General features: G+C 44.4%; 1 protein-coding gene across 3 annotated transcripts in view; it reads right to left on the reverse strand.

Annotated features, from left to right (window-relative positions):
* Positions 1-21393, reverse strand: part of PCYT1B (phosphate cytidylyltransferase 1B, choline) — a 121173-nt gene that overhangs the window by 84195 nt on the left and 15585 nt on the right. The window contains exon 1 of one of the 3 annotated variants that reach the window (XM_004769152.3): positions 8130-8482. The exons of 1 other annotated variant lie outside the window; for it this stretch is intronic. In XM_004769152.3, the coding sequence (XP_004769209.1) occupies positions 8130-8246 (117 nt within the window). In that variant the 5' untranslated portion in view covers positions 8247-8482. Of the gene's footprint in view, positions 1-8129; positions 8486-21393 lie in introns of those variants that run through there. One more of the 3 variants, XM_045089420.1, reaches the window with a different exon arrangement.

A 21393-nucleotide genomic window follows, 5' to 3' on the forward strand; every position in this document is an offset into this window, starting at 1 on the left:
CAGCGAGCAAAGACCAGGTTGCGACATACTTGTCTTGCCAGGCCCCAGCAGTTCCACTGTGGACCAGCCCAGGTTCCCCCCAGGAGCTCCCAATCTAGATCTGCCTTGATCTTGGGAGTTGGTATGGAGCCCCAGGAGCCATAATGGAATGGAGCCATTCCCTCTCACCAGAACGGCATCTCATCAGGAGCCACTTAGCCTCCCCACCCTTCCCTAGCCCTAGGCCTAGCCTGGAAGCTTCTGGAGAGGAAAACCCTGGGGCTGGACCCAACTTCTCAGGCTATCCCATACTTATACTTCGGTACCCGCCAGAACCCAGCCACTAACTTCACCGCTGCCTTCACAGAGAAGACTGAAGCTATCAGATGAGAGAGGCTTTCCACATTCAATACACTCTCCCTTTAAAACTTCTTACCCAAAACATCCTTGCCAGCTTCCTCACCATCAAGTGAAAGAAGTGTCTCATATCCTGCTTGAAGCCAATTCTTCCACTTTCACTGGAATCCAACGTCTTTAGCCCAAAGCTCATTCCCTTCCTCATTTTCCCCCTATCGCTTTCACTTTCTCCTGTTTCCTCTATGCCATTTATACTCAAGTACAAGTTACTACCATCTTACAAGAATGAGCCAACCAAAAGCCTTGGCACACTGGATGGAAGGAAGAATGGAACCAAAGGAGGATATATAGAAGGAAAAAAAGAAGAGAAAAAGGCTAGCCTCTCTCAACCCTAAATCCTGATTTATTCACCTTTGGATCCTACATATTCTATCTGCTTACCCTCTCAGGCAAGCTTCTACCTCCCCACCTTCCAAGGCCTCCTCAACTCATTGCCCTCTGGCCTCTGCTCCCGTCACATCTCCGAAACATCCACCATTGACTTCTTCTTTCTAAATCCAAAGGACACTTTTCCTCATTATCTCATTTAATCTCTCTGTTGCATTTGCTTCTACTGGACATTCCCACCACAGAACTTATCCTGCTCTTGGCCTGTCTTCTTTTCATGATCCTACCTCTACTGGCTCTTTAAATAGTGTTCCTCAGGGTTCCATTCTGAAAAGATTCTGGGATCAAGTAGATTAATTTAACCAGATTTCACGTAGAGACAGGCAGATATAAGGAGACTTCTAATAACTTTAATTACAGCTCTTCTATTTTTCTCCTTTCTAAGAACCTGATAGCATGGCTCAGGGTCAGTTATCTTCTAGAACTACCCTGTAGTAGGATTATCCTGAGGCGCTCTTGCTAGCTAACCACTTCCATTACCATTTTCTTAGTCCAAAGACTGTGACTCAATTATGTTCCCATCAATTTCACTACTTCAATTCCATTTCCATCTCCTCCATGCGGACATCTCCCAGATCTCCATCTCCAAACTCTCTCCTGAGTTCCAAAAGCAAACACTGCCTAGACACCTCCAAGTGGAAGTTTCCATGTCATCCCCAACAGAACTCTTACAAACTACTGCCCCCTGATACTCATGCCTGAGTGCTGGTGCCCACTTGAGGAAGCCAGAAAATGGAGTCTTCCTCGATACTGGCCAACCCTCAGACTCAGTTATCAAATCCTGGGGTGTTGATCTCCTTAGTGTCTCCCATAGTCATCCTGTTCTCTCTTTCTCCCCTTCCCCATCCAGAACTTCAAATTTAATATAATTCTCATTAGCCTCCTTTGGTTAGCCTCCTAACCAAACCCCAAAAGGGCAAAAGGGAATATCAAGAGTGTAAAATATGAAGTGAAATGGTTTCTTCACTACAAGTAAATATATGTGTGTATGTGTGCGCCAGGCAACAGAAAATGTATTTGTCGTTGTGGCTTCTCTGAGCTCATCCTCTACAGGCCTGTGCAGGTGTCTGAGCTCCCTCTAAAGCCATCTATGGCTACTGAGCCCTTGAAACTGGCTAGTCAGAATTTAGATGTGTTTTAAGTACAACATATACTCCTAATTTCAGACTCGGTATAAAAAAAAGAATAAAAATACCTCATCCATTATTTTGATATTGGTGAATGTTGAAATGATAATATTTTGGATATCATAGGCTAAAGAAAATGTATTATTAAAATTAATTTCATTTAGGGGCGCCTGGGTGGCTCGGTGGGTTAAAGCCTCTGCCTTCGGCTCAGGTCATGATCCCAGGGTCCTGGAATCGAGCCCCGCATCGGGCTCTCTGCTCAGCCAGGGACCCTGCTTCCTCCTCTCTCTCTGCCTGCCTCTCTGCCTACTTGTGATCTCTGTCTGTCAAATAAATAAATTAAATCTTTAAAAAATAAAATAAATTTCACCTTTTTAAACTTATTAAACCATGGCTACTAGAAAATTGTCAATTATATTGTATTCTACTGGACAACACTGATCTAGAGGCTGGAGTGTGCCCATACAAAGGAGACTTCAGATCCCCTCAGAAGCAGACTGATCCCTTCCATGTCCAAAACTGTTTTTGGATCAGCAAGTTACATCTTTTCTTTAAATACAGGGATTTGTCTCAACCTGGGGGTCACATGACTGGAGTCTTTCCTGCTGGGAGGTACTTGAGCTCTATGGATAAAATATAGTTTAAAAGTTGTGTGAAGTTCAACACATTAAAGTCAAATTTACCAAAAAAAGTCAAATTTACAAAAACAAACAAAGAACAACAACAAAAAACCCCGCTTACAAGGGATTCCAGCATCCTGGCAGGTTTCCACATACCAAACTACGGTCTTCTGTTGTACAGGAATGATTTTCCGGGGCAGGGAGGGTGGATTACTTCTTTCATTCCTCCCCACAGCCCCTGGGGCATTGCTGTACATGCAAGTTGCTCACCAGCTGGCTACCTGGGTCCTGCTGAGAGGGGACTGAGCTTTCTCTCAGGTACCAAAGTCCCACATCACTGAAAGCTTTCAATCCTCCGCACTGCCTGCATGAAGACACACCCACCCTTCTCGTTGCTGTACCCGCAATCACCAAAGTGAAACGAAGAACCTCCCCATCTTTTTACTGATTTAGATTTCTCTCCTCCGTAAGGACTTCAGCATCAGGCAAATTGGGGGGGGGGGTACTGGAGGGATGGTGACAGAACAAACTTAAAAGAATAGAAGAAACCAATTCGCTGATTCCATGCTCCATACGCCTGACTGGTATTGATCTGCAAGAAATGGAAGTTGCATTTGGAGTGAGACCAACAGGAAGAGCTCTAATAATAACCTTGGGCAGAATTCCAGTTGACCAGTCAATGCCCAAGGAAACTCACGGTTTTTTTTCCACCAACACAGTACATTAAGTATTTCCCTTTTAAAATACATGCTGCCCTGAGAGGTTAAATAGATGGTGATACTAGTAAAGGAAGCCACTGACGTCTCTGGAAATCCAGCCATCTTCCTGAGCGGTAGCGGGTACGCGTCCTACCTCCCAACTGACATAATGCACCTTCTGCACAACAGCAGTCTCTTGGCTCTGCTCCATTTTGAAGTAAAGCCTGGAATGAACTCCTGCTAACGTGGCATATCGAACGAGCGCTTTTTTATTTCCAAGGCCTTCTCAGTTGATCGGTGGTACATCCATCTTCACGGAAGTGACCACTGCAAGTTAAAATTACAACTTCCTTCCCACAACACATGGCGCTCCTAGAAGAATCTGACAAGGTCATTAACCAAATCCATAAGCAGACGGTTGCCAGGGTGGCTGGGCCATGTTAGAGAGGGTTTACGGGGTATCCGCTGGGCCCAGAGGATTTGTCTAGCACAATCTGAGAGTTGGGGCAGTATGAGGACGCTGTCCTTGCCCACAGAGTGCCCTCATCACTCAGGAACTGGGTCTCCTGAGTGCTCTTACCTCATACTGCCCATGGCCACTCAGCTTCTCTTCTTGGCAGAGAAGCTTAGGAGTCACCTTGCATCATGTTTAAGCAAGTAAAGAGCAAAGAAGGGGTAACAAGTCAAGGATCAAGAATAAGTACTTTAACAATAGAAAGAAGAGGTATCGGGGTGCCTGGGTGGCTCACTGGGTTAGGCCTCTGCCTTTGGCTCAGGTCATGATCTCAGGGTCCTGGGATCGAGCCCTGCATCAGGCTCTCCGCACAGCAGGGAGCCTGCTTCCCCTTCTCTCTACCTGCCTCTCTGCCTACTTGTGATCTCTGTCTGTTGAATAAAGAAAAATCTTTAAAAAAAAAAAAAAGAAAGAAAGAAAGAAAGAAAGAAAGAAGAGGTCTCAGAAACATCCCAAACCTGAACACCATGGTAAAGTACTAAGGGTATTAGATTACATCCTAAGATAAAAGCTTTATTAGAAAACCTAAGTAGTTTTCTGTCATTTCTTTTCTAATTTCTTTCTTATTTTTTTTTTAATTTTATTTGACAGAGAAGAAGAGACATCTAGAGAGGGAATACAAGTGGGGAGTGGGAGAGGGAGAAGCAGGCTTCCTGCTGAGCCAGGAGCCTGATGCGGGGCTTGATCCCAGGACCCTGGATCATGACCTGAGCTGAAGACAGATGCTTAACAACTGAGCCACTCAGGCGCCCCTTTTTCTTATTTTTTTAAGATTTTATTTATTTATTTGACAGGGAGAGCGAGAGAGAGGGCAAGTAGACAGAGCAGCAAGCAGAGGGAGAGGGAGAAGCAGGCTCTCTGCTGAGCAGGGAGCCCAATGTGGGGCCCGATCTCAGGACTCTGGGATCATGAAGATGCTTGACCCACTGAGCCACCCAGGAGCCCGAATTCATTTTTTAAAAGATTTTATTTATTTATTTGAGAGAGAGAGCAGAGCAAGAGAGAGAGCATGCATAAACAGGAGAAGAGGGACAAGCAGAATCCCCACTGGGCAGGGAGCCTGACGTGGGGCCCAATCCCAGGACCCTGAGATTATGACCCGAGCCAAAGGCAGACACTTAACCGGCTGAGCCACCCAGGAGCCCTCTTTTCTAATTTCTTTACCAGTGTTACTTAATTCTATTTACTCCTCTCCTTTCTGACATTTTCTTTCCAATGAAAAATAAGGCAGGTGGAAAAACTATAAGTAGTCCTTTCAGGAAAAATTTCTCCTTGAACATGATTGCAATGCATCCTCAATGTCCTTATCAATTTGCTAGTTACAAGGATCTAAAATATAGATTGCTTCCAAACCCTGCTTATTTATGCATGCCCGCTTCCCGCTTCAATTCCTTAAAGGGCTATCCCAGGCTCCATATCAGAGACCAGAGATACACTGATGAATGGATAGGTTTCCAATCCACATCCCCCAAGCAAACTTTGACTCACAAGGAGGTCAGCACACTCCTTTCTGCCCTGACCGTACCTGCTAACACACCTCTGAGCACATGGTGTCCATATCAACTCATAGACAAAGTGTCTGTTTATGTGTCAGTCTCTTCTAGAATCCCTAGGTCACAAACCATTTGAGGACTCAGCGAGTAGTAGGTACTCGATCAACACGCAAGTTAGGATCACAACAAACAACCTTAGCTGAAAATATATAGGCAAATGCACGTAGAGAGAGCCACTGTACACGCCTTTCCAAGTGCCAAGCTTAAAAGAGAGCACAGTTCATCACGAAAGGGGCATTTGACACAACTGCTGAGACTTAAATAAAACTTGTACCCAGACTATGACAATCAGCACATAAGTTCACATTCCACACTTGCAGTGAAGCTTAATGGCCCTTTATATACCCAGAAGTTTCCATTTTGCTCTCCCCAGGTAAAGTCACAGTCTGGAGAGCCAGTGCATGCCACAGCGAATACAATGAGATCCATTTTGGCAACTGCTACTCTTTTTTTTTTTTAACATTTTATCATTGAATCCTGTTTCCTCTAAACCATATGAACTCCACTTTGATAACAAGTGCGAAACGGAGCCTGTCCTCTGAAGGGATATATCTGTTGAGTCTCTCATGAACTTTAAGTAACTTTGGAACTCATCAGCCACACGGGCTAATGGCTACGGGGCAGTAACCCACGCGTGACTCTGAGCAACATGGGTGGGAGCTGGGAGAAACAAAGAATTTATCCAATCTGAAATGTGAAGGTATTAGCAAAGCTAAAGATCAACAGGAACTACTAAAAACCATAAAAAGAAATGCTACTTAAGATTTTCACTTGTCACTCTCTCCATCAACAAATTTTCTTACTAAGTAGGTAGCATGTGCGTTATTCAAGTCAAATCATTAGCAAAGGAAAGTCATGTCCCGAAGTGTACAACTAAATTTAGAATATACCCCTACAGTGATAAAGTTGGCTGAGAAAAGGTGATTCTAAAAATTGAGTAAGGGTTTATAAATTGGCTACAGTCCCTATATAAGCAGCAAAATTTCAGTAGACCGTGATAATGATGGACAACATGGAAAGTTTTCATCAAATGTACATGGAAGCCATCGCTTTCACAGTTCGACTTTTGTACACACACACTCCTACTTTAAGTTAGGCTTTCATAAAAGATGGGAAGGGAATGTACCCCACTCCAGAGTGTGCTGCAGGGAAAGATCTTCCACTTGGCGGGTGTAGACCTCTGGGTCCAAACCGCAGCTCTAACCCTTGGAAGCAACATGACTCTAGGGAAGTTGCGTACCTGCTCTGAACCTCAGTTTTCTCATTTCTAGAACAGCGGGGACTTGGAGGTGTAACACTGCCAGCTTTTCAGGGTTCTTTAGAGTCATGTCCAGGATGAGATGTCACAAGTCAGAGTGCAAGGTACTTCAACGGTCTTCCTTCTCTTGATTTCCTCTGCTGACCCTCTTGGGGCAGAAGCAACCAAGGGGCAGAATAGTAAAAAGGCGAAAAAGGAAGGAAAAGGGGTGGGCAGGAGAGACAAATGCACAAGCTGGAACTGATGCTGCCTCTCTCTCCTCTGCCCTTTACCTGTTGGGATGGTATGTGATGCAAATTTGAACCGACACACACACACACACACACACCATCCTGTAAGTGGCTTGGGTGCTAGAGAGAAGTTCATGTTAAACTGCCCGAAGAAGATATATTTTATAAAATAAAAACAGTGAAAAGCCCACAGCACTTTAATATAAATTCGTTTTCATGTTTTGGGAAGTTGTTCTAAGTCGGCCTTTGAACCTTTGTAACGCTTATGAAGAAACAGCAGTTGCATGGTGGGCCAGTCTTGGAATCTGAGCTCTCATTCAGGGAGTTGAAAGAAAATGCTACATCACTAAATACTTTTAAAAGCCTCTTCCCAGGGTCAAACTCCACAGCCAATCAAAACATGGCACCTCTTAACTGGGGGAATTGTTACAAAAAGGATAGCCCTAACTAGCTGCCACTTTGACTTGAGGGTGCAAAGGGAGGTCTCTCCCAAGTTTCCCAAGACTTCAGGCCACAGAGAACCCACCCCCCATCTGGTGTGTTTGATTCCTTGAGGATATACGCTGAGGTCGTTGAGAACCATCTTCCACGCCTGCTTAAATAATCATGCCCAGTGGCTGAGAAACGGATCAAATTTGGGATACCAGTCACTGAGACGGAAGGAAGCTCTGAGTGCCCCGTCTCCACACTTTCGTTATTAAAGGCATACAAGCCCTTTCTAAGTAGTCAATGTCGCTTCCCCTGGGTTCCCACTACCTGAAGACAAACCGTCCCCGCAACGGTCCGGAAATGTTCGGATTCATTCAAAAGGCGCCTTATTTCTGAATACATCACCGAGGGACTCTTTTACTTATTCATTCTGAAATTTTCAGACGAATCGGGGAAGTTTGGCTTCCTTATCGTTTTCGTTTTTCCAAAATTGGCACTGGGCACCAAAATGAGTTGGGCACCAAATCATTTCTCAGCTAGAATTTAGAACTTAGCAACGGACTCGTCTCAAGCTTTGCGAAGAGAATACCATTTTTAAAAACGCACTGTAAGATTTTTACCTTCGGACGAGAATACACCTAAAAGGAAAAAGGCCATCCCCTCCTCCCAAGGCAGAAAAACAGCATAGCCCAAGCAGCCCGTTTCCTACCCAGCCAATACAATAATGCTTTGTAAGCTGAGAGCAGCGCCCCGGTATAGAAGCTAAGTATAAACAGCTGAGAAGGATTAGGCAGTAGCTCCATTCTCATTTACATGAAAATCCTCCAAGCATCGTTTTCCTCGCCGGCTGCAGGCGCATAAGGAACTCTTTTGTGCCATAGCCAAGCATAACATTTGCATCCTTTGTCTTTACTTACCAGTCGAGGCTGTGGGCATGTGTGCTCTATTTCCTCCATGGTTTCTGAGGGAGGCTCATTGGAAAGGGATTTTGGGATACCTGTTTCTGACTCAGCATCAGTGGTAAGTACTGGCATGGCCAGCGAATGCTCCCTCCAGCTCTACACCCTCTGTGAGTCTCCTCCCAGGCAGAGAATGTTTTCTTTGTCACGTATTTTTCTCTTCTTCACCCATCCCCCTTCTTCGCCCCTTCTTTCTGACTTCCCTGGGGGAAGAGGTTAACCCCCCGAGTCCCCCACCCGTTTCCTTCTCCGGAAAAGCCAAAAGGCAAGGCCTCAGTTTATCACTATAACAACCAGACGGCACTAGAGCGGCGGGTGCGGGATACAGTACCTCATTTGCATGGAGCGCGCTGGTTGGCTACTGTCATCATAGTACCACTCCGCCGGGAAGCGGCCGGGCCCCATTGGCTGGCCGGCCGTGCCCACGGGGCCCGAACTTGCTGCTTTTGTTTCTTCTGTTTAATTCAGTTGCAAAGGTCCCTGTCCACGCGGGGCGTGGAACCCGCGCTGCACTACCCAGATAAGATAAAACCGCTTCCTGAGGAGTCCAGGGCTACTAGACGAAGAACATAACAGACCTGCACTAAAGGACCACCTCCCTGGCATGAGTGTTTGATGTGCTATAGTCAGAATTTTGCTGAATAGGAATCACCCTGAAGACAAATCAACATTTGGGCCCCAACTCCCTGTGCCCTCAATTGTCGGCTAGCCTCGGAAGGCCTCTCAGGGCATTTATTGTGGGCACCTGAGTGTTCATCCCCTTGACTACAACAAGAGCACTGACAGCCCTCGTCCTCCCCCATCCCGTCCCAGGCCTGGTGCAGCCCCAGAACCTACCCCTTGGGCTACCCTGGGAGGAATTTTGAAGGAGGTAGATTCTCTTACAACCTGCCTCCCACCTCTGACTGCCCTCCCAGTTGCTTCCTCCCTCAGACACTTCTCTCCCTCTCCCCGCTTCTGCGTTTCCTCAATGACCTCTTGTTGCCGTTGTCTGCCTTTCAATGCACTGTTCCATTAACTGGTCTCTTATTCCTCTGCTCCCCTGCTCGTGAGTTCTATTTCCTAAGCACCCTGCTCTCAGCCAAAAGCTCATGGCGGTCACAGAAACATTTCAGATGTGCCTTAATGTCTAAATCATCCACGGATAGTCCCATTTTAAGAGGGGTACTCTGAAGAAACACACTGAAAGAACTTACTAATCTATTCATTCCAGTGAAATATCACACTTCCGGTAACATTAATAAAACTCATGGTAACTATTAGAATTTATTAAGCACCAGCACAGTGCTAAGTATCTTTACCCAAATTTTGTTTTCTCCTCACTGGAACCCAAAGAAGTCAATCCTATTATTATCTCCATTTCACAGGTGAGGAAACTGCAATTTAGAGTAATTGTTGGGACCTCAAACTCAAAAGCAGAGTTGTGGGGATTGGAAAGATTTGCAGGGGACATGGGGGAGGAGCCAGGATGTAGCAAATGTCGTAGCACAGAAAAATCACCTTGGTAGGAGTCCTCTTAAGTCCCTGGGCTTCTAGATCTTTCGTTTTAATATATAGCAGTTGTTTTCATCCAAGTGTGGTACAGGACCAGCAGCAGCAACATCGGCATCAGCTGGGAGCTTGTTGGAAATGCAGATTATTGGCCCCTCAAGTCCTGATTCTATAGGTCTCGGCTGGGGCCTGCGATTGCATTTCTAACAAGTTCTGCAGAGGTGATACTAATGCTGCAGGTCCAAGGACCATACCTGGAGAGCCAGTAGTCCAAAGGGTGAAATAAAAATACTGCCCTGCCTCCCTCACGGAATTTGGGAGATCAAATAAATACTATGTGAAAGCACTTTGTAAATTAGAATGGAGTATACTAATATAAGGGGCTTCATTTTTATTACTCCTCAAATAAGCAAAGACAGCTAGCCTTAAAAAAAAAAAAAAAAAGGATTCTGCAGCATAGATTTACAGTTTGACATTTGCAGATCCCGGCACTTTAAATGAGAACGATGTCACTTGATGACACCATTATTACCTATGCTTAAGGAGAGCTCCAATACTGCAAGAATTCCAGTGACACTGGGTCATCTGAAAAGGGAACATCCGACCCACTTCCTACCCTTTCCTGACTGCCCTGTCTGCCCTCCTGGAAACACAAAACACCTCAAGCTGCAAGTTTAGCTCTAATAAGTCCTTCAACTTGAAAGAGACAAACCATGCAATACTTTCAGGAGACTTTTCCACCATGCTGGGTGATATGGGCATGATATTGTTCATCTAATCTCAGTATTATCTTTGTCTTACAGCGGCAGTTCTCCAAGTGTGGTCCCCAAAGGAGTAGCAACAGCAGCCCTAGGGACTTGTCAGAAATTCTTACTCCCCACCCCAGATCTACTGAATCAGAAAACTCAGGCAGTGGAGACCAGGAATCTGTGTTTCAATAAAATCTCTGGGTTTTGGAGGCACTCTGCCATATACTAAAGTTTGAGAGCCACTGTCTAGAGCCACACAGTCCCATTGGAAAGCCCTTAATCCCCTAAACCCCGCTGGGTTCTGGACCACTGAGCTGCCAGCTTGGTTCCTAATTGGTCCTCTAATTCCTTCGCTAGAATGGGAAGCTCACCTGTTCACCTACCCATTTAGCAGAATCCTGGAGTCTAGTGGGGTCCTTGCGGGAGTTATTTTAACTTGGAGGCTTTCTAATGCTATTAAGGTGATTAGCTGAGAATGACCAGTTAATTCCACAGTATGGAATCAAGTATCCCATAACCCTCTTGGGGTTATGCCAAGGGGGAGGGGTTGATTATCAAGGGATGACAGAAGGAAAGTTATTGGGGTGATAGTAGTGTTCCCTATCCTGATATGGTAATGGTTACACAAATCTATACATGTGTTAACACTGTTAAAAAAAACTCCATGTAAGGGGCGCCTGGGTGGCTCAGTGGGTTGCCCCTCTGCCTTCAGCTCAGGTCATGATCTCAGGGTCCTGGGATCGAGTCCCGCATCGGGCTCTCTGCTCAGCAGGGAGCCTGCTTCCTCCTCCCCTCTCTCTGCCTGCCTCTCTGCCTACTTGTGATTTCTGTCTGCCAAATAAATAAATAAAATCTTAAAAAACCCTCCATGCAGGATATTTGTCAGTACAAGGTAACAAGCCTTTAGAACATTCATGCCCTTTAACCTAGGAATTTTGCTTGGGAACTTATCCCCAAAGCAATACTCAGAGAAGCACTCAAATAATTGTGTACAAAGATGCTTAATGCAGAATGAATTATAACAGGCTAAAAAAATTGACAACTTGCAGCAATAGGAGTGATGGTTAAAAACATCCATTTAGTATTATACTGTCATTAGTGGTCATGTTTTCGAAGAAAGTCTAATGCTATGGGAACATGATAACATATGTCAGGTGGGAAAAGCATGCCACAGAATACGATACCAAAAAAATGATCTCAATTATGGGCTAGGTACATGCTTAGATAAAAGTACTGGAGGGAAATACACCAAGATGTGTGGAATTACGGGCAAAATTGCTTTTGTTTTTATATTTTCCTACCTATAACAAGTGTTTAAAAGATGAGCATTTATTACCCTATAGTTAGGAAAACAGTTGTGAAGGGCTGGGTGTGGGGTCGGGGTGAAGCAGATAGACGTTAGCGTGCTAGCAAATACCAAGAGGCAGGGAAGGGACTCAGTGAGAGGAAACGAGAAAGCTGAGAGGGACAGACAAAGCTGGTGGCGTCCTATCTCCAGTTAGTAGAAATAGAGGGAATGTGTTGGAGGCGGGCTGTTTAGAAAATCTCCAGGGAGCATTTGGGGACAGCGCTCCTGAGTCTTGTTCCCTCTGTAAGCAGGGCGTGGCTTCGGTGAGACCTTGTCAGATCAGGGCTGCCCCTCCCAAGCACTCTCATCTTTATTTCTACCATTTATCAGGTACCCCTTACATTCCTAGCACTATGCCCCGTACTTATCATGGGCTGCTTATAAGCCCCACAACACCTAATCAGATATGAATAGTGCCCCCTCCCCGCCCCACGTTTGCAGACGAGGAAACCAAGCCATAGGGATCTTCCCATCAGCTTGGAAGAGACCTACAAATGACATTCTTCCTGCCAGCGTCTGTCGCGTTTGTCACTTCAACAACATCAAATCATTGAAAACACTATTCCCAAAGATCTGCAGGGAAGAACTAAACTTATCTCTTCAGAGCAGAAGCTGTCTGAGCTGGATCCCCCTAGGCCTCATCACGGGCCACAACGGCCAGCAACTTCATCTCTCTGTCCGAGGGCTTTCTCTGGCCCTGGGGGACATGCCCCCTCCCCCGCCCAACAGCACCAAGGAGGCAGGGCTGAGGGGCAGAAATTCAGCAGCCCACAGTCCTAAGAGCTCTTGGCCAGTGACTGACAGGAATGAAAGTATAAACACCCCAGTGGTCTTGGCCTTCAAGTGGAAGGACCAAATCCTATGTTCTGCATGGACTCCCATGGCTCCCTGGTGGGATTAAGTTCCAATTGCCGCCATGGTAGCTGGCTTGACAGTATACCCTCCATTGCCTGCCTGCCTTTCCTTGTCTCCCTTGCCCACTCTCTTGTGGCTGTTGCCTGGACTCATTGCCCAGATGAACTACCTGAACTTGAATCTTTTGTCTCAGGGTCTGCTTCTGGGAGATCTCCAATTAAGACTAGTTCAGTGTCCCATCATACAGTGTTAATTTCTATTTCTTACAGCAAAATATCTTTTATATCCTCCTATGGATACAAATGTGCCATAACATCCCATGTAAATGTCTATTAGCCTATTTTTTAAAGTAGGCATTACATTTAAGCTTTTTCCTCTTTAAAAATACCTTTTTCTTCCATTTTATTTTTCAATATTTAATCAAGCCAGTGTGCTAGAAATTTTATATCCATTGTAGAGAAAATATTAGCTCCACCCATATTCCTAATTTAAAATTTAGTTACAGTTTGTATGCTCCTACATAGATGATACTACTCTTAATATTTATCAAGAATGCTATTTGTAGGAGCGCCTGGGTGGCTCAGTGGGTTGAAGCCTCTGCCTTCAGCTCAGGTCATGGTCTCAGGGTCCTGGGATCGAGCCCCACGTCTGGCTCTCTGCTTGGTGGGGAGCCTGCTTCCTCCTCTCTCTCTGCCTGCCTCTCTGCCTACTTGTGATCTCTCTCTCTGTGTCAAATAAACCTCCTTCTTTCCAAATCCTTCCTCCTTACCGTCGATCCTGTCTCCACTACTTCTTCCATCTTTCCTTCCTCTTTCTCACTCATTTTTTCTCACTGCTTCAGATATGCCAAATAAGGAATTAATTACAAAGTAAGAAAGGAGATTGAAAAAGCAAGGTAAAGTTGACAGAATTTAGCGTTTCCTGGAAACCATTATTACGTTCTATGGAATTTTGTCACTTTTATGGCTCTAGTTTGAGATACTTCCCCAGTTTCCCACATGTGGCTTATGCCCATACATAAATCTTCGCCTACTTCAGGAAAATTACGGTGATAAAAATGTTTTTCAGTGTAAAGCATTTTACCTCTCACTTGGTACGTTTACACATTGAATTGAATCATAATAACACTCCAAGATGGACAGGTTTTAATATTTTCAAATGAGCAAGCAGAATCAGAGAGGTTAAGTGTCTCGAGTAAGGTCACACAGTAAGGGGCCCAACTATCACTTGAATCCAGGTCTCTTGAGTTCAACCCTGTTTTCCACCAAACTACACTGCCTCGCTTTCCGATCTAGTTATATTTGCTTCGTTAACAAGGCTGCTGGGCTATCTCGTGCATATTTCGTCATCCCAACCAGCCCCTTCACTGTTTTTTCTATTGAATTCATGTGACGTGAAGCACTCTTCACTTATATTCATTCAGTTCATTTCCTATCTCCAAAACCATGGAACTGGACTCACTGTAGATGTTTGCATTTACATAGGAGAGAAAATAAACATGGAGGCATTGCCTGATTTACCCGTGGTCCAGGCCCCAGGCTGATACTGGTCCGGGACCTATATGAGCCATTTGGGAAAAGAATAATAGACATAAAAAGTACTCATGGCTTCAAAACTTGTTTTTCTTAAATCTTTTACATATTGAGAGAGCGTATGAGCAAGGGAAGAGGCAGAGGGAGAGGACAAGCAGACTCCCCACTGAGCAGGGAACTTGACTTGGGGCTCCATCCCAGGACTCTGGGATCATGACTGGAGTCAAAGGTAGCTACCCAACCACCTGAGCCACCCAGGTGCCACTCAAAACTTATTTTTTAAAAAACAAAATCAAGAAGATCAAATGAAAGTGCTTTATTTTCTTCTTAACATGGATTTTCTTTTTTTTTATTTCTGGCTTCTATCATAACCAAAAAAGAATTAACTTCTGCTCATTCATTTGACCAAAATGTGTTGAGTCTAAGCACAGTTTTCAGAAGCTGGAGAACAACTGCACAGACCCAGCGTGACATAAAAATGCATAAAAATGCAGATGTCACTAACAAAATGTCATTTCATATCTTACATTGAAAAGAAATCGATATTGGACATAAGTCATAGCTCCCTTTCTTTCTTATTTAAAATAAAGATTTCAGGCACCTGGGTGGCTCAGTGGGTTAAGCCACTGCCTTTGGCTCAGGTCATGATCTCAGGGTCCTGGGATCAAGTCCGGCATCGGGCTCTCTGCTCAGCAGGGAGCCTGCTTCCTCCCCTCTCTCTCTCTGCCTGCCTCTCTGCCTACTTGTGATCTCTCTCTGTCAAATAAATAAATAAATAATCTTAAAAAAAATAAAATAAAGATTTCATTTGTTTATTTTTGCAAGAGAGAGAGGGAGAGAAAGCATGAACAGAGCGAGGGGCAGAGGGAGAAGCAGGCTCTCTGTCAGCAGGGAGCCCGATGTGGGACTCAATCCCAGGACCCAGGGATCATGAGCTGAGCTGAAGGCAGACGCTTAACCCACTGAGCCACCCACGGGCTCCATTTCTTAGCGTTCAAAGACACCATGCCACAATGGTTGTGCCTGTGTTTGAGAATGTCCTAGAAGAGGTAAGTTGTTTTTACCTATGTGAGATGTATTTATCTAAATGCTGATGATAAAATCAGCTATAAGTATAGTACATTTGGTTTTGCTCTAGCAAAACAGATATGATAGCAGCTTTTTGCATAAATTAAAGTTGCCCTTAGCTGGAATAAATCATTCTTATTGACATTAGCAGCTGTGTAGTCAGTAAAGAATTATTGTTGCTATTACTTAGTGGTATTTATAAACACTTTTATTTTCTAAGTGCTTTACAATCACTTATTGTCTAATTAATATCTAATCATCTGTTTACAAGTAATAATCACACATGTAGCGCAGTTTAATCAAAACTCCAATTGCAGCCACCGTCACACTCAAGAATATTGTGTAAATTTTGGTCTCTCTTTGGTGGGGTTTGGGTCCAGACATATGACTGAAACACATACAGCAGGGGGAAAAAATGAATAAAGATTCCTCACTTGGATTTGAGCATAATTTGGATTCACAACTTTTGCATGCCAAACATATTATCTGAATGTCACTGGCTACGGGAAAATACAGCTAATTTTCACCACTTAATGGCTCAATTACACATAAAAATTTTTTAATTTAAGCCACAAAATTGGCTGATAGTTTGTAATAAACGTTCAAGGGCAGACACTGACTTAACATTGGAAGTGTTAGTCACAATCACTGTTTCAGTGATTATCATGGAAAAGATCAAATTTAACAAAGGTGGCTCGGCGACCATCAAGGTTAATCTAACACAGGTTCAAGTCTAGACCAAGCTACGGTCAGTACAAACACCTGCCAGAAATAATTACCTACTGCAATCCCCTGTCAGTCTCCCCAAGTGTTATCCTATAAGTAATTATGGGAACCGTGGAAGAATTTTTTTAAGCAGGTGAAGGATATGCATACTAATGCAGTTGTCCCATATATTTTCCTACAAGTAGAATTGCTGAGTCAGGGTACTTGAATTTTCAAGGCTTTTTTGTACATGTTTTTTGATACTATTATCTTCCAGAATTGGAAGATTGTCTTCCAGAATAGTTGACCAGATTTACACCGCTTCTGATACGCCTAAAGAGCCGACTTTCTTTCTTGGCTATTGATATGTTGAAAACCAGTTTCCTTCCTTCTTGCTTTGCCACCAGGCAGTTTCCCAATACAGCAGCAAATACTGCAGGGTCCTGAGAACTGACCCCGGGCCTTGCAACTGTGACACAAATGTGCTTGACTGGCACGTGAGTCAGCAAAGCCATCTGAGGCCAGAATGGAGAAATCCACTCACAAGCAAATCATCATCTGAGGATTTAAAAATCCTCAGACTTTTTAACTAAATGATTTCGAATGGCATGGACTCAAGAGTAAGATCTTCATCTTGTAAAATCTGTCCCCAGAATCTTTGAAAGCCCAAAGAAAGATTTAGTTGAGGTGGTGGTCTCGGGGGCACCTGACTGGCTCTGTCGGTAGAGCGTGAGCGGCCTGATCTCAGGGTTGTGAGTTCAAGCCCCACGTTGGGTGTAGAGATTATTTAAAATCTTCAAAGAGAGAGAGAGAGAGAGACTTGGTTTCATCTTCTGTATTAGTTTCTTATTGCTCCTTATAACAATTTACCACAAAAGTTGTGGCTTGAAACAACACAAATATATTATCTTCACCTGGGGGGTCAGAAGTCTGAGGTGGGTCTCTGTGGACTAAAATCCATGTATCAGCCAGACTGCATTCCTTCTGGAGGCTCCAGGGGAAAGTCCATTCCCTTGCCTCCTCCAACTTCTAGAGCTTCCTGCATCCCTTGGCTCCCTGCCCACTTCCTTCCGTCTCATGAGCCAGCAACTGCATCAGCGGCCACCTTGGCCACAGTCACATCTCTCCCTTCCCTGCCTGCTCCTCTCACTTGAAAGGACCCTTGTGATTACACTGGGCATTTGGATGATCCGGGATAATCTCTTGTATCTCGACATCTTTAACTTCATCACATCTGCAAAATCCCTTTTGCCGAGTCAAGTAAGACGTTATAGGTTCCTGGGTTCTGGGAATTAGGATGTAGACATCCCGGGGCGGGGTGGGGGGTGCATTAGTCTGCCTACTGCACGTTCCTTAGCATGAAGAACTCATGAGTATCGTGAGTATCTCATCTCCGGATATTGGAACAATACGTTGCCTATAATTTTAAAACAGTCATTTGTAAAACCCTGCTTTGTGTCAGGCACAGGCACTCTGCCAGGTTTGCAGGTAAGAATCCGTGCACAGAGAGGTTAAGTAATTTCCCCAAGGTCACAGAGCTTGGCAGAGCTGAGTTTCAAACTCAAGCCTACTGGACTTTAAAGCCCCTGTTCATCGTATGCCGCGTCTGTCGCTCAACATTTCCCACGCTCTGCTCACTTTGCTCTCTTTGGATAGCCTTCATGTTGAAAGCTTTTCAGTTAGTTTGACAGTTAATGATACCACCTCGTAGATAAAACCTTTTATCAAGCCCCTATAAATCTCATATTTGACTTATTCCGCAGGTGCCAGTGCAGGATGGCATCAGGAAACACTCACTCAAGTTGATGTCGCCACATGCTCTAATAAATCTTTCCCGGAGTAGCATCAGGTGGGTTCTTGCTCCAGCATACAAACAGGAGCAGACTCACCAGATCATCTTCTCTGGGGGTGAAATGTGAATCTCCGAATAATATCAGGGGGTGTGGGCCAGAAACGAGCTTTCCAACAATAGCCTACAAGTATATCCACTCTCTTATTCTTGAAAAAAGGAGAGCCTGACACTTGAGGGGTTTCATTTCACATCTTAATCAAGTTTCTCATCCTCTCTGCTTCACCTCTCAAAATTCTTGGCCTTGGCTGCACGTGACAATCACCTGGGGAGCTTTCGAAACCACAGAAGCCTCGTCCCCCTACCCCCAAGAGATTCTGCCCCTTTTGGCCTGGACTGCAGCAGCAGGACATTAAAAAATACAGAACGAGGCGAGCCTGGGTGGCTCAGATGGTTAAGCCTCTGCCTTCGGCTCAGGTCATGATCTGAGGGTCCTGGGATCGAGCCCCACATCAGGCTCTCTGCTCAGCAGGGAGCCTGCTTCCCCGGCACCCACACACACACTGCCTGCCTCTCTGCCTACTTGCGATCTGTCTCTCTCTGTCAAATAAATAAAATAAAATAAAAGTCGGACACTCAATGGACTGAGCCACCCAAGTGCCCCAAAAGCAATCATTTTAAACCTACTCTATTTAAGTGCCAGGGGAGGGGCTCTGTGGAATGACACAGTAGTGGTGCTCAACAGGGACTACATGCAGTCCGTGTGCTGCCACGGAAGCCCATTCTTGCTCCACGAATAAGTACTCTTCAGTAAGTAAGTAAGCAAGCATGAGGTAAGAACACTTCCAAAGAAAAATAATCCTTTATTTCTGCAAAGTAACCCAGATAACCTCACCACACCACTCAACCCTAGGAATTCAAAAGCAATAAAAGCGTCAGCAGTAAACCATGGCAGGCCCTGGCACATGTTAATACTACCATTGCTCAAAACATTTTTGGAACAGTTCTTCTGAAATTTTCATCGTGGCCATTTTATTTTTACCTTTTTAAAAAGATTTTATTTATTTATTTGACAGACAGAGATCAGAAGTAGGCAGAGAGGCAGGCAGAGAGAGAGGGAGAAGCAAGCTCCCCAGTGAGCAGAGAGCTCAATGTGGGGCTCGATCCCAGGACCCTGGGACCATGACTTAAGCCAAAGGCAAAGGCATAACCCACTGAGCCACCCAGACGTTCCTCATCGTGGCCATTTTATAAGGCCATTAAGGAAAATCTGTTTTGGGGGTCGTAGGGCATGCAATTCTTGATCTCAGGATTGTGAGTTTGAGCCCCACATTGGGTGTAGAGATTACTTAAAAATAAAATCTTAAAAATAAGGAAATCAGTTCTTATATCATCAGATCAGTATTTGGGGGGATCCAAAGAGGTATTAACCAGATCTCCAGATTTACTATTCATCTATCAAACCACCAGTTGGCTTTAGGTGGTTTCAAAAATATTGGAAATAACCCTCGAGGATGATTGTGTCCTCTGTTGCCATCCAGTAAGAAGAGAGGGGTGGCCTACTCTGGCAAGAAATTCCTGAAGAGCTAGAGATCGTCAGCGAGGAAGGTGACCCCAAGGCTCTAAGTTCAGTTTTTTAGAGCAAGAATCACCCGGAGAATTTGTTAAACTAGTTCCCCAGGCCACGTTCCCGGAGATTCTAATTCAGCAGGCCAGCAAGGGCCCATCAACTTGGTTTTCTCTTCAGCTGGTACAGGTGCTGCCTGAGGCCCACACTTTGAGTAACACTATCGGAGAGCAAAACTGAAGACAAAAATAATGATGTGAATGTATAAGTTTTATTATCCTTTTTTTAGAAAGGACAGAAATTGTCAAAAGGACTCAGGACCCAACTTGGAGAGACTTGTCAGCCAAAGATGACAAGAGAGACTCTTATCAGCACTGCACATCAGTGCAGATGAGAACTTCAGTGGATTGAAATCCATCAGGTGTGTTTAAATCCACCTGTTCAGGCACATCAGCGGGTGTGTGGTGGGGGCCCAGTCAGTTAAGCGACTGAATCTTGGTTTCCGGCTCAGGTCATGATCTCAGGGTTGTGAAATTGAGCCCCAGGTCAGGCTCTGAGCTCAACAACAAAACCTGCTTGTTCTTCTCCCTCCACCCACTGTGAAAATAAATAAATAAATCTCAAAAAAAAAAAATCTACCCAGTCATAATACTATTAAACAAAATCCCAAACAAACTGAAAACCTCATTTGTCTGCATTGGTGGATGCAAGAGATCTCATGCATCATTTGGAAAACTGGAAGTCAGAGGGAAACAATCAGGTGTTTCTATCTTAGCTCTTCTATTCAAACGTACTTCTGAGTGACCAAGTTTTAAGAAGAAGTGCATCATCTTTGAATGAGTAATAAAAGTATGACGGTAATAAAGAACATGATGGATTGGACTCTCCCAATTTGATAAGCACTAACGAATGATTGGATCTAGGCACTAAGCATCAACCACAGCTTAAACGACAAAAAGACAAATAACCATGAATATTATATGTGCCTGAAATAAAGAAGGCCATATACCACCCATCAAATAGTTTGTCAAGCAAACAGAACCTGGCTTCAATGACCTCTTGATCTGAGACCAATTGATGGGAAATTCAGAAGGGATAAAGGAGGACCTTAACACCACAGGGATGCAATCAGCAAGATCCAGATTGTAGGAAGCACTCTAGGACAAACTCAGTTTCTGCAACCAAAACATTGCAAGAAATCTATGGATTCGATGACATCTAAAAGACACAGGAATCACAGCATTGTGATGTATACCCCAAATTATTAGGATCCTAGTTCAAAACACTGTAAAAAATTATGATATGCATGAAACAATAAGAAATTTGGACAATTTGGGGGTGCCTGGGTGGTTCCGTTGCTTAAGCATCTGACTCTTGGTTTCGGCTCAGGTCATGATGTCAGGGTAGAGAAATCGAGTCTCGTGTGGGTCTCAAGCATCTGCTTGAGATTCTCTGCCTCTCCTCTGCCTCTCCCCCCACACATGTGCACACTCTCTAAAATAAGAAAATAAATAAAATCTTTAAAAAAAAAATTTGAACGGGGGCGCCTGGATGGCTCAGTGGGTTAAAGCCTCTGCCTTTGGCTCAGGATTGAGCCCCGCATCAGGCTGTCTGCTCAGCAGGGAACCTGCTTCCTCCTCTCTCTCTGCCTGCCTCTCTGCCTACCTATGATCTCGGTCTGTCAAATAAATAATAAAATCTTTAAAAAAAAATTTGAACAGTTTCTGGATGCCATAAAAGAATTATTATTAAATGTTTCAGGTATAATGATATCTTGTTTATGCTTCTTGAAATTTCATTTTAGAAATATACAGTGAAGGGGCGCCTGAGTGGCTCAGTCGGTTAAGCGTCTACCTTAGGCTCAGTCATGGTCCCAGGGTCCCGGGATGGAGCCCCGAGTCAGGCTCCCTGATCATCAGAGAGCCTGCTTCTCCCTCTGCCTGCCACTCCCTCGCTTGTTCTTTCTCTCTCTTTCTCTAATAAATAAGTAAAATCATTAAAAAATCTAAAAACTAAGAAATACACAGTGACGTATTTGCAGATGAAGTCTATTGTGTGGTGAGGGGAGTGGTTAGGGCTCTAGAGGAGTGGTTCTCAGCTGGGTGGAACTTGGTCTTC

The sequence above is a fragment of the Mustela putorius genome, unplaced genomic scaffold (assembly GCF_011764305.1).
Source record: "Mustela putorius furo isolate JIRA1106 unplaced genomic scaffold, ASM1176430v1.1 tig00003836_pilon_pilon_pilon, whole genome shotgun sequence".
Lineage (NCBI taxonomy): Eukaryota > Metazoa > Chordata > Mammalia > Carnivora > Mustelidae > Mustela > Mustela putorius.